The 12,747-nt window shown below is 37.6% G+C and overlaps 4 protein-coding genes and 1 non-coding gene across 5 annotated transcripts; 1 reads left to right on the forward strand and 4 right to left on the reverse strand.

Moving 5' to 3' along the window:
* Positions 1 to 170: 170 nt before the first annotated feature.
* Positions 171 to 242, forward strand: TRNAW-CCA. The gene has a single exon. It is a non-coding gene; the product is annotated as a tRNA-Trp (tRNA).
* Positions 243 to 534: 292 nt separating this feature from the next.
* LOC106413655 (putative F-box/LRR-repeat/kelch-repeat protein At1g11620) lies at positions 535 to 2,726 on the reverse strand. Its single transcript, XM_048765364.1, is given in 2 exon segments — positions 535 to 930; positions 933 to 2,726. Coding segments are annotated over 2 exon segments (288 nt in total). The 5' UTR covers positions 1,129 to 2,726; the 3' UTR covers positions 535 to 838.
* Positions 2,727 to 3,379: 653 nt separating this feature from the next.
* On the reverse strand, positions 3,380 to 5,266 carry LOC106412462 (cytochrome P450 77A3). The gene has a single exon (XM_013853378.3). The coding sequence runs from the start codon at positions 5,129 to 5,131 to the stop codon at positions 3,599 to 3,601; it is 1,533 nt and encodes a 510-aa protein (XP_013708832.2). The 5' UTR covers positions 5,132 to 5,266; the 3' UTR covers positions 3,380 to 3,598.
* A 1,197-nt stretch (positions 5,267 to 6,463) lies between these two features.
* On the reverse strand, positions 6,464 to 8,957 carry LOC106412261 (glucose-6-phosphate/phosphate translocator 2, chloroplastic-like). Its single transcript, XM_048765365.1, has 5 exons — positions 8,315 to 8,957; positions 7,671 to 7,896; positions 7,350 to 7,572; positions 7,054 to 7,267; positions 6,464 to 6,736 (listed from the first exon to the last, which is right to left on the reverse strand). The coding sequence occupies exons 1-5, from the start codon at positions 8,807 to 8,809 to the stop codon at positions 6,725 to 6,727; spliced, it is 1,170 nt and encodes a 389-aa protein (XP_048621322.1). The 5' UTR covers positions 8,810 to 8,957; the 3' UTR covers positions 6,464 to 6,724.
* Positions 8,958 to 9,693: 736 nt separating this feature from the next.
* Positions 9,694 to 12,364, reverse strand: LOC106412069 (pectinesterase/pectinesterase inhibitor 18-like). The gene is made up of 3 exons (XM_013852957.3): positions 11,581 to 12,364; positions 10,665 to 10,929; positions 9,694 to 10,539 (listed from the first exon to the last, which is right to left on the reverse strand). The coding sequence occupies exons 1-3, from the start codon at positions 12,292 to 12,294 to the stop codon at positions 9,848 to 9,850; spliced, it is 1,671 nt and encodes a 556-aa protein (XP_013708411.2). The 5' UTR covers positions 12,295 to 12,364; the 3' UTR covers positions 9,694 to 9,847.
* Positions 12,365 to 12,747: the final 383 nt, after the last annotated feature.

The following is a 12,747-nucleotide window of genomic DNA, read 5'->3' on the forward strand; positions in this document are numbered from 1 at the left end:
AGCCCGAACCGAAAATTTCTAAGTACCTATTGGGTCTAAATATTTAGGATCCGAAAAGATCCGGACCCGAAAGGAACCGGTCCGAACCCGACCCGAAGACCCGAACACCCAGGCCTAAGATAGTTGATTTGGATATGCTTTTAAAATATATTATTACGCTTATTTGCATCGGATCCGTGGTGCAATGGTAGCGCGTCTGACTCCAGATCAGAAGGTTGCGTGTTCGATGCACGTCGGGTTCAAAACCCTGGTCTAATCATGATCCTGACTATTTTTTTGCAAAATTTGTTCTAGATTCATCATGACCGTTCATCAGTGTTGGTGGCTACTGATAAACACAACAACGGCTGGTATGAGTTTTTGTTAAACAACTGTTGCATTGCATTGCATCTGATTCGAGAAAACCTTTGGAACTAATTTTTAATTTCGTCAAACCAAGAACCGGCTTAAACCTGATCTATCTCCACCATGGTCTCCATTTCTTCTGAAACATCATAAACCCTATACTATTGCATGGTGCTCCTCGATGATGACTGACTACAAAAGATGAGAATAGTCTTGAGATTAAGAAGAGGTAGCTTAATGGCTTATCTATATGAACATGCATGTTTTGTAAATAAAATGTATAACACATGACACAATACTGTAGTGTTGACAGCTTAATAAAACAACAAAGCATTTGGATGAACTAGACACTCTAGAGAAAGTAGTCTCTATGTTAGCAGAATACTTTTCAAAATAACACATTGCTAATGGAAAAATGCAAGTCAATAAGATAAGAAGTTTGAAACATACAAAAGTGCTAACCCATTTCTATCTCCTTAAACCCTAAAACCTGTCATAAATCTATTTTTAAATAAAACCTGACTTCTTTTCGCTTCATCAGAACCAATGGAAGCAAGCTCGGAACATAGTAGAAACCAGAACCACTATTAAAGGATCCATTGAAAGATTTTCAACGTTTTGACACTCATCATCTTTTTCTGCAATGTAAACTTTAATATATTTTATGCCACAAACAGATAGCACAAGCTTACCGTTGTTCTCAACGAAGTAACTTGAACATTTAGGAAACATCAAAGATTGAGGTATAGAAACTGTCATAAGCTTACTCCAATGCTTCTTCATAACATAAGTATATCTTACCCGTTACACGAGATTCATGTAACAACGAAAGTTTATCTCTTCTCAAAACTCCTAATGAAAAAGAGTTTACCAACTTAGATGATTCAATGGTTGTAGGAGGAAGAAACAAGATCTCAAATCTCTCTTTGGAGAAATCGAAAGTCTTTATCGTCTTACATGTTTTACCTTTTACATAAGCTATCCAATAAGGTGTTCTTCTCAAACACACGTCAAGCTATGGAAACTCTAAGAACCCATCAAAACGTTTATCAGCGACCTTTCAATAATCAGATTTTAATTCGTACACTTTGATACTTGAATCTTTAGGCATGCCATAACGAACCTAACCATCTTATAATCATTACCACATGATGGTTGGTTACTACTAATATATCCAATACAAGTGCTTGTTGATAAATCTCAAGTTTGAGATAAGGGTTTTCATTGCTTGCAAGTGCATCTGAATCGTTCAAGATATTTCGATGGAACCCACAAAAGTATCTCCTCCATCAAATCAAGGAAAGTTTCATCACCATATCGTCGGATTATGACCTTTTGATTGTTGATTTTGATCATCAACCGGATGTGTCTTAATAGCAACGACGAAACTCATGAATGCTGAAATACTTTTTTGTGCACAAATACTGAATGCTGAAGTCCATCTGTTAGATTTAAGGCTCAATATAAATCCACATATATTCCAACTTTCTTACTAACTAGATTAAATAAAAACCACCAAAATAAGAGTTTAATTATAAATAAATCCCAAAAAGATAATAAATTAATCTAAACGTGTATTTAATTTAATCAAATATAAGTATATAACTATTCTATAAACATTTTGTCTATGATGATGAATTGATGATACATAGAATAAAAAAATTTATATGCCAAAACTATTTTTTCAATATATGATGATGAATTGGTGATACCTACAGTAGTAAAACCTGTAATACTTTGTGAAGCATGAAAAATAACCTAACATGTAAAGTTATATAACTTTAAAATGAATTTGATGACAACTTTTTCATGAATCTAGGGAAAAGGAGGTTAATTCCTCAACCTCATAAATTGAGCAAATTTTGAAAATAAATAAAAGAATACTCTGAGCATTTTAATGTTTTTCTTACATGCTGGAGAAACCGTGTTTATTTTAGCGGAAATGTACTTATAATTTGGAAAGATCCAGAGCTTATATATATATTTTTTTCAGATTGGTTGTTTAAAACAATATTAACCCAAATGTGTAATTGAATATCTATCCACCTTCTAGGTCGTATATGAATTAAATAAGTCTTCCTCTTTTCTTGAGTAAACAACTTTCGAACAACTCATTGACCAATTTCGGACTCTAAGGACCGACCAGTTTTCAAACTTCTCTTCATATCAAAATTATAATATTTTCCCTTTGTACCACCCTATCCTATGCCTGTCAAAATCAATTTAAATGGTAATTGGATATGGTATGGTTAAAATTACGGAGAATTTAGCAAAAATGATTTTAATTACAATACAAGTTTGATATGGGAACTTTTTATTCTTTCAACATTTATTAATCAGAATTATTCTTAACACTCAACCATATAGAAAAAAAAAACTAAACTTATGAATGAAAACTCTCATAGGACATAAAGGGAAATAAATGAGTTCAAGATTTGCCCTAAATTTAATGTATGGATGGCCCAGTGTCAGGCTTGGAAGGTTACAAAATTTATCTAGGGTAAGATTGTAAAAACGATAGTGTTTACGTTTGTACACTAAGTGAGGCCAACACATAAACTTAAGTTTTGACTTTGATAGCGAGACCATTCACTATAACTTTCATCGTTTTATATAAATACTTTCGCCTTTTGATCCATTTATATCTTAGTTAAGTACACGTATATAAGTAAGTATTATGGCCGTTTCTGTTTATAAGAGTGTTATGATGGGTTTTAAAAATATATTCTAAGAAATGATATATGTTCTTTCATCGAAGTTAATGTTATTCACCGTACTACTGGTGGTAGCCCCAACATATTTGGGTGGAATTTAATTGACCACCTCACGACTGACAATTTCATTTAAATTTGATAGGTCTGCGTCAGCTTACCAATTTCTTTTTGGTACCTAAAAGAAAAATTTCTAGTTGAATTTAGTCGAAAATAGAATCTAAATATTAATTCACTTTTGACTAGGCTATACACACATTACACATCTACAATGCTTTTAATAATAAAAGCAAAAACGTCACTCCAAAATCCTAATCCAAATATTTAATACAATGTAATATCATTAAATTTTCATATTAATACTGTTACACAAGTACAAACACATGAACTAACCGAAATGCATATGATAAATATATGGTTTAACGTCATGAGACACAAAAGCATCTTTGGAATATATATTGAAAATGATAGCAACAAACCACACTATAATACAAAAGCATAACATATCACAAACCTGACCCGTTCCAGCTCGAATGTATCCATCAAGTCCTTGACTGGATCCGGGCTTTGAGAGAATTCTTCATCACGACGGTAAACGCGTAAGTCTCGGTCGGGTCGGGTGGAGAATCTGGAACCGGGATCCATTTAAACGAATGGATCATCCTAGCAAGCATCAAGTTAATGTGTAGAATCCCCAATGACCAAGCCGGACAGATCCGACGACCCGCACCAAAAGGCAACATTGTTACACCACGTGTACCGGTCCAGTCAGCATTAACACCATCTCCACCGGCTAAAAACCGTTCGGGTCGAAACATACCCGGATCCGACCAAATCTCCGGGTTCTCAGTAACCCAAGCAGTGTAAAACTCCACATACGCCCCTGCCGGAATATCATACCCGCCAAGCTCCGTATCTTTCACGGCGGCGTGAGAGAGAAGAAAATGTCCCGGAGGATGTCTACGGAGAGTCTCTTTCACTATTGCCTCCAAGTAAGGCATTTTCGCCACGTCGTCTTCCTCAACGACGCCGTTTTTGCCAACAACTCCAACAACTTCCTCGTACAGCTTCTCTTGAATGTTTTGGTCGGTCACTAGATGATGTAACGCCCATTCAAGCGTAGTTGCACTTGTGTCCGTACCGGCCGAGACAATCTCCGAACATAAAGTCACTATCTCTTCATCTCGGAGCTCACCGCCTCTCTCCACCGGCTTCAAAGTAAACAAAGAATCCACATAAGCTGCACCAATGGGACTCACCATCTCTTCGTTAGGACTCTCCTTAGCGTCAACAAAGGCACGACGGTTCTTAATCATTGGCACGAGACACTCTAGCTGCGTCTTCCTTAGCTCTCTCGCTTCTCTAACCTGACGCCGAAATAACGGAGTGAAAACCGGTAAAAAGTCTGGTAACTTCGGAGAAGTTATAAGCATGACGTCCTTAAGAACATTCTCTATGTTCTTGATCTTTTCCTCGCTGATCTTGGCTCCGAAACAAAGACATATCAAGATGCTACAGATCGTTAGCCTACACTGACTCATAACCTCGACGAAACCTTTCTCAACACTCTCCGTTTGAATCCTCTTCATATGATTTTCCATAGCCCACGTCCTTATCCACGAGCACTGCTTAACTCTCGTCGGGGTCACAAGCTCTGTCACAAAGTTCCTCCTCAGAGTCCGCCACAAAGATCCGTACTCAGCCGAGTTGATAGCGCATTTTCCGACGCTAAAAATGAGGCGGATCGGCGAGTCCGGTGGGCGGGAAGCGAACGTAGGGCCGCGTTGGACTAGAGCTTCGTGGATGAGTTTCTCGTCCGTGACAATAATCATCGTACGTTGTCCCATTTGCATGGTGAATATTGGACCGTACTTTTTACGTAAGTCACGCATTATGAAGACGAAATGTCGACCTTGGAATATGACTTGGAGTAGGTTTCCGACTAGTGGCCAACCTTTTGGTCCCGGCGGGATGTTCATGCGACATTGGCTGCTTCGGGAGGAGGAGTAGCGGCGCCACCATAGGTTGAGAAAATAGAGAGCAAACAAGAAAATGATAGCATCAGTAAGATCCATATTTGTTTATTATCTGAGAGAGAGTGATGGAGATAAGTGAATAAGAATGATAGATGGAGTAGTTTAGGGAAAGTGTTTGATTGAATAGAGAGTAAACTAGGGCTCTTTTTATAGAGAAAGTATACATATCTATGTGTGATGAAGTGATGCCATATGCCACATGAACCTTAGGAGTAATTGGTCTCACCAACCATCTTTGTGCATTTACTTCCTATTCTATATAATTGGTAAATTCATCAAGTTTATAACTAGCATTACGCCTTTAACCTAATTAATAAATAAATATTAGCAGTAAAACAGTGTTATTTATCTATTACAATTATGCTTTCTATAGTGATATATTTTTAAGGCATATCCATAGAGGACTAGTCATCAGATTTTTCTTTGCCAGCATTAATTAGGGGGATGCATAAATCTTTATCATATAAGAGCATGATTAACCCAGGGTTCTTAGGATGGGGTTCTTAACAGAAGTTAATCATGGTCTAAGTATATCAATTTGCAAACCTCGACCTTGACTTTATTCGTTAAAATTTTGTTGTTTAGTTTTTTGGGTTTAACTAATTTGAGGAGACGGAAAACGTTTGTTGATATATTAAAATGTGTATTTAACGAAGAGAATTAGTTGCAAAGAAGGATTTTCGAAGTTACAAATTATATAGATACACTGTTTTATCGGCTCTGGCATTTTCACACAAATTAAAAGGGGGTGGGGGGTGGGGGAGAAATTAGTTGCAAGATTAATTCTATTATTAACTACGAATCGAATGCTCACAATTTAATATGTTACTCCAACAAATGTTCAAAACTTCTACCATATTCCAACATAAGTAAAATCTTTTAATCTGTATTACAGGACCTGCCCTGTGTTAGTACCTAGACAGTAAGCCTCTGAGTATTTATTACTCTCCGTATAATTAAATAGAGATTGGTGGAAGTTAGTTGGCCAAGTGTTAATGCCTTTATTGGGTCAATTAATTTTAACCTATTCTTTTTTTCACCTCATTTCTCAAAGATAGCATAGCTCTACGTCTTTCTAATATATACACATCTCTTTTTAGACTGCTTATAGTTTACACGTATATCAAAGCTAATGTTTGTCGTCCGCAGGTACGTGGCATTCGATATGTTTTCCAAATTTACAATGATTCATCTTGAGAAAACCAATTCATATGAAGAACACATTCTTAATGACTATGCCTATGCTCATAATTATGCCACAAGTTCACATGAGGATATGAGATCTGCTTATAAATAGGTAATGATGTAAGCTGTCTTCTTGATTGACCACTAGTTATAAGTTATAAGTTATAACAAAGGAAATGAACAAGATGAAAGGAAACACATATGATATATTTATTGGGCCTTGTATTAACTTAAGATTATACAATGGAGTGGGTAGTTCAATCAGTTGATTCTTGGATCTTTCTGGACAAAGCTAAATTAAAATTGTACATTTCATAGCACTAGGCCAAGATTTTAAGCCGTTGATCTTCCAACTCCTTATATGCTCATAACATTAACTCTCATGAGATCTTCACAGGAATCTTCTTTAGTCCTCTGCTTTCAGTATCTTGGTGCATCAAACACCCCTCACTGCTTTGCCTGTTCAAATATTTAAAACAAAAAATGAACATCATTAACCAAAACACTCACAAGAATCAAAGAGCTTTAAGTTCATGATCAAATGTGAAATGCAGTACAGCATTGGATAGTTTGAGTGATTAATCTTGATTAGTGATCAGTGAAGGTTCAGTCTAATGTAACACACGAAAGGGTATCATCTTTGTGCATTTATTTTTCTTCTCTTACTCTTTGTCTCCGAGCAACAAAATACACTCACCAAGCAAGCATATGATCGTTTAAGAAAGAAAGTACTCTGCATAATTGTGCAAGAAGTTCTCTGTTTTGTTTTGTTTTACCTGAGAATAGATGAACGTTCCAAGAATCGCAATGGCAGCACCTAGACCATTGACAGGTCTAATCGGGGTGTGGAAGATGATGATGGAGGCCACAATGACTGAGATTCGCTTCATTGTGTTTCCAACGCTAAACGTCAAGGGAGTAATCTGGTCGAGGGACATGTATGAGACTTGATTATACAAATGGTAGAACACACTCTGTGCCACTACCCACCTGAATGCAAACATTTAAAATCAAAAACCAGATAAAACTTATTTTCTTGGCTCTATAGATCAATGGAATCATAATAAATTACCAGACAAAGTTTGGTCCTATCTCAGAGACAGCGTTTTGCCAACCAGCAGCCCACATTTGAGGCCCTTCCACGGCAATGGCGAAAGGAGTGACAAGGAGAAGAGACATCATAGATAAGCAAGCGTAGTAATTCATCCCACTCACTGACTTCCCCTTCATCCCCTTCTTTGAGAATATATTGCGAAACACAAACGCCAAATTCGATATCATGGCCCCCATAAACCCTACAAAATGAGAAACCAAGAAACACCCTTACATCTACATCTTGCATAAGACGTGACTCTAAAACCTTACTGAACTACAAGAGGATGTCTCTACATACCGATCATATTGAAGTTGAGCTCGGTGACAGCAGCGAGAGCACATCCTCCAATGATTGGTAAGAGAGAAAGGTAAACAGGTAGAGGGAATGTTTCTCCTAAGAAGAGCCTAGAGACAAGGACGCTAAAGGCTGGCTCACCACTCTTGATGATGTGTGTGAAGGACACTGCAACTTTTGACATACTCACCGTCGCTGCTACATGTCCTATCGTATGCGCCACCGCCACCTAAACAATCCAAAACCAGCGTCATTGTTCCATCAGTAATTACACACTTAATCAAGAAATTTCTGAGGATTCAGCTTCCAAGTTCCAGAATTTTACAGTTTCAATATATAAAACAAATTAAGGTCTCTAGGTGTTGTTTAGGCGGTAAATGATTTTTTTTAAAGCCGATTTATGCGAATCAAATCGATTTAAACCATTCTAAATCGATTAAAAACAGTTAATCTGAATTTGTCTAAAAACAATTTGAACTAATTAAATCTAAAAACTAAAATATTTAACATTAATGCAAAATATATAAAATTAATTAATAGATTTGTTAACGCGATTAGACCCACCCCGTAATAATCTTCATAATTACGACTAGCTAGCCTATATTTCAAACATGACCAAAAACAGTAATGAAAGCTAGAGTCTTTACCGGGAACAGAGTTTTCCAGAAATCGAGATCGGTCTTAGGAGCTTCAGCGACTCTAGTGACCCAAGAGACGAGCATCATCAACGACCCACAAGCAAGAGAAAGCGTCGAGGTCAGCCACGGGTAAGGAAACGCGTTCAGAACCTTCTTGTTGTAGATATTGAACACAACGTTCAGCGCCCACCAAGTCGCGAAGTAGATCCCAATCTTAACCTTCTGCCCTGACTGTTCGCCGGGAGCTTCCACGCCGATATCAATCGGCTGAGACCGGTCCGCCTCGTAAGCTCCAACCCTGAAAACATCACGCCTCTGCTTCTCCGCCGCCGCAGAGGACAGAGAGAAAGTCGACAGATTGTGGGGAGATGAGACGCGGAGAGGGGAGTTCTGGAAGTTTCTGATGATGGGTAAGGGAGAAAACCGGAGCTTTGGAGAAACAGTTCGTCTCACGGCGGCGATTGCGGTTAAGGAGGATGAAACCGGTTTAATCGAAGAAATCATGTTTCTGGGGAAAATTAACCTGTTTGAGAGATGATCACGAGGTGGGTTTTGAGGGAGAAAGCTAAAGGAAGAAGCTTTTGTTGAAGATTGGGTTTTGATAGAAAGAGAGAGAGAAGAGCCGTTTTTGTTTCTTGTGAAGATGGAAGAGACGGAGGAAGCAGAGGGGCTTTTATAGGGTAAGGAAGGAGGTGAGGGAGGGAAAGTATGGGTTTTGTGTTTAATTACGGAAATACCCTTGAATTGTGGCTATTCGTTAGCTCCATCAGATGGGTATTTACGTCCCTGATTAAGTTGGCCGTAGAGACTGTCCATAAGCTAAGCATAGCATCCCTGTATGATATTATTCATTCTAAGAATTGAAATTAAAATACGAATTATTAGTGATTTAGCAAAAGAAAACCCAATTGTTAATTTCATCAAATTAAGAATTAGCTGACTGATTAATGTTTACTTAAATGTGGAATCAGTATTTTGTTTTGTTGTTTACTAATAATAACTTTCATGATGAGCCCTTGAATTCTACTATATGAGTAAATGACATACACTAGTTATGTAGTCTGATTTGATACATATTAAAGTATTCTATGTTAAGTGAATATGAACCGTTGAAGCAAGAGTTTTGGTCACATGTGAGACAGCTTTATTGATTTTACTATGTCTGATGTTAACTCTCATAAGCTTTCCTCACCGTCAAAAAATTACTATTGTATGCAACGTTACAAACATAGTCACTGCATGTCGTTTGTGGGTGCAGAGCTAAACCAAAAACACAAAAGTTCTAACTGACCAATGTGCTTACACACCAATTTAATTATTTAGATGTATGTATACGCACATTTGGAAGCTGAATACTGCAGAAATCTCGTGATCATAACATACCACTATACCAGATCAATAGATTTTTTTAATTATTAATCATAACTTTATGAAACATAACATGTCGCTGGTTTACGTCCAGGGATAACAGAGAAAGACATCAAACTCAAACAGAGCATAACGCGTAAAATACAACATAAGTTACGAGAATAAGACATCAACTCAAAGCCCCTCTTGGAAAGTAACTCCAGTGGGCTTCAGCCATAATCCTCCTTGGATAAGCTTCGCAACAGTAAACTTATCGGCCTCTTTTGAGTCTCTAATAACTTTAAACCCCTTCCACTTCACTCTCTTACTCGTATCCGCTCCAGGCCCATTATTCGCATACTCTCCATAGTACAATGTGGAAAGCGCAAAATCTCCGTCCCATGGGAACCAACCGGCCGGATCAATGTGGTTGTCAATGAAAGACTGCATGATCACTGTCCTTGAGTACAACTTCCATGGCCTTCCAAGGAACGTCTTCACAGATCCTTTTACCGGAGCAAGATCAGAGCTAGCCGTTAATCTACATTTTTGGAACGAGATAGCTGTGTTCTGATTAGGATCCTCACGTCCCTGAGCCGTCAGCATGTTCTTTTTCCCGGCACCAGGCTTCCGCGCCACGATGTCGCAGTTTTGAAATACGACCGCTGAGTTTCCGAATATAAAGTCTACTGTACCGGTTATGAAGCTGTCGCGGTAGAATTGTCGCAGGGTGTGAGTGTAGAGCGTGTCTTGATACGCGTCTATGCGGCAACGGTTTATGACCGATTGGTCAGCACTCACGCGGAGAGCCACGGCCTGATGCTTTGCTGGTCCGGCCGTGTTCTGGAACCATATGTCTTGTGCCATAAACCCATCACCGTTAGCCGCTGCACATGTTTCGGATCGTTTTGGTAAATTATTCGAAAAATGTTAATAATTTGATACATGAATGATTGAAAATATTCGGACATATATTACGAAAATAAAAATGAAAAGGAGGATAATATATTACCTACTGTTGCTGATCTAAAGGTGGTGGATCCGTCAACGACATTTAAACTACCGGTTATGATCGTTACGTCTTTGCCATCGCCAACAAGCATTAAGTTCTTCTTCTTCTTTCCGATGTCAATAGTTTCTTTGTAAACTCCTTTCTTCACGTATATAACATATCTTGAATTGCTATTCTCTGGTGCTGCCGCCACCGCCTCGTTTACTGTTTTGTACTTTCCGGTGCCGTCTTTTGCCACCACGACGTTTGCCTTCACTTCAAGTGTCTAATAAAGGGTCTAAGTCTTAGTATATAGTATGTTAAGTTCTATAAACATTTTACATTTCAACCGAAATTTGTTGTTTCTTTCAAAAACAAAGATTTACGATCCCTCCCTTTCATGAAAATGCATGCATGTTTTAGTTTTTTTTTGTCTTAAATGTTTTCAGTTTTCTATGTAAATTTACTATTTATTTCCCTAATTTATGCTTACTGTAAAAAAAAATTATGCTTACAAATTAAATTCAGTTATAATGCAAGATCTTAAGATATGCATCAATGAGCTATCATAGAGTCATTCAAATATTAAAATAAAACAAATAACTAAAAATAAGAGAAAGTGAGTCTCTAGTATGAGAGACCACCAACTAGTACTTTGGAGATATATGTCACCGTATAGATAGTTGAAAGATTTTAAAATAAATAAAAACAACTAAATAAATAGATTATCATTATTATGAGTTTTGAGAAATTTAGTAATTAGTCACTAGTAATCATGCTCTTAGTAAGGTGATGTTATACTTGGTATTGCATTTTTATTTTTTTTTAAGTGTGCGAAAATCTTTAAACATATATTTGAAATAACTAATTAAGAGAGTACAAAGTTGCAATTGGCCACATAAATTGTTTAGGTTGTGAAATTTCAACTTTTAATTACCTTGGGAGCAGATTCTAAAAGCTTCCTGTCGAGAGAATTTAGCCAAGACGGGAAGTGAATGGGAAGGATCATCTCTAGGTAGTCTTTTGAAGGCGATACGGAGACAAAGATGGATAGAGCCACTCTAGCTCTAGAAACCAAATCTTCAAGCTTTGGCTGGACTCTATGTTTAGAGTCGATGGAGACATCACTTATGCTGTCTAAACATGTCATATAGTTTGTAAGCACACTGCTCAGCCAAGTGTGAACGTTTGAGTAAGACTCAAGATTAAGGTTCCCTCCTCGGAGTTCCTCCATCGAACTCACCATTCGATCCTTTGATACGTCCATCATCTCTTTACAGTCCGCAAAGTGGGCCTCGTCTCTCACCTCGTTAGAGCGGGTTCTAGCCTCGTTCACCATGTTTGTCGTGCTCTCGAGTTGCCATACTGAGTTCTTCAAGAACACGTGCAATAGGTCAAGACGTTTGGGCTTTGAGAGCGACAACGTCGTGAATTCGGACAAGAGAGTTTGGCATGAGTCTTGGTCGTGAGCTCCATGGCAGATCTGGCTTGGGGTTAATAAGGAATCATCAGTGGTGGTGTTACTGAAGATTAGTTGGGTTGTGAAGAAAGTTGCAATGCCAAGAATGGCTGCAAAGGAGAGGACGAGGTATAGACTCTTGTGGTTAAGAGACTTTGGTTTGGAAAGAAGTGGTTGAGTTGAATTGGACATTGCCCTTTGGTTTTAGTGGTAAAATGATTGTTTGTGTTGGTCTTCCACTACCGTGAATCATGCCAATTTATAGAATATGCTAGTGAGTGGAGTACATGAGCTGAGGGTTTTGATTTCCTTTTCTTATTTGCACATGCTAATTCATTATCATTGCACCTAATACACTATAAAGTATTCACAAAAAACTAAACCTTTATGATTATCTCTTTTTAAAAAAGAAAATGAACAGTATGACTCAAAGTTGCTAGACAATATATATATTTCGAAAACCGGTCAGATTTTGTGGTATAGATATTTTTTAGTAAAGGTTTATATAATTTTTGTTTACAAATTTGTATATATATGTAAAATTTTCTTAATAGGGGACATAAGCCAATAATTTACTAGCCTACGCTCAGGACCTTGTATTGGATAGCTTCAATTTGGTGGTAGAAATAAAATGTAAGGATTCAT

This window comes from Brassica napus, chromosome C8 (genome assembly GCF_020379485.1).
Source record: "Brassica napus cultivar Da-Ae chromosome C8, Da-Ae, whole genome shotgun sequence".
NCBI classification, from domain to species: domain Eukaryota; kingdom Viridiplantae; phylum Streptophyta; class Magnoliopsida; order Brassicales; family Brassicaceae; genus Brassica; species Brassica napus.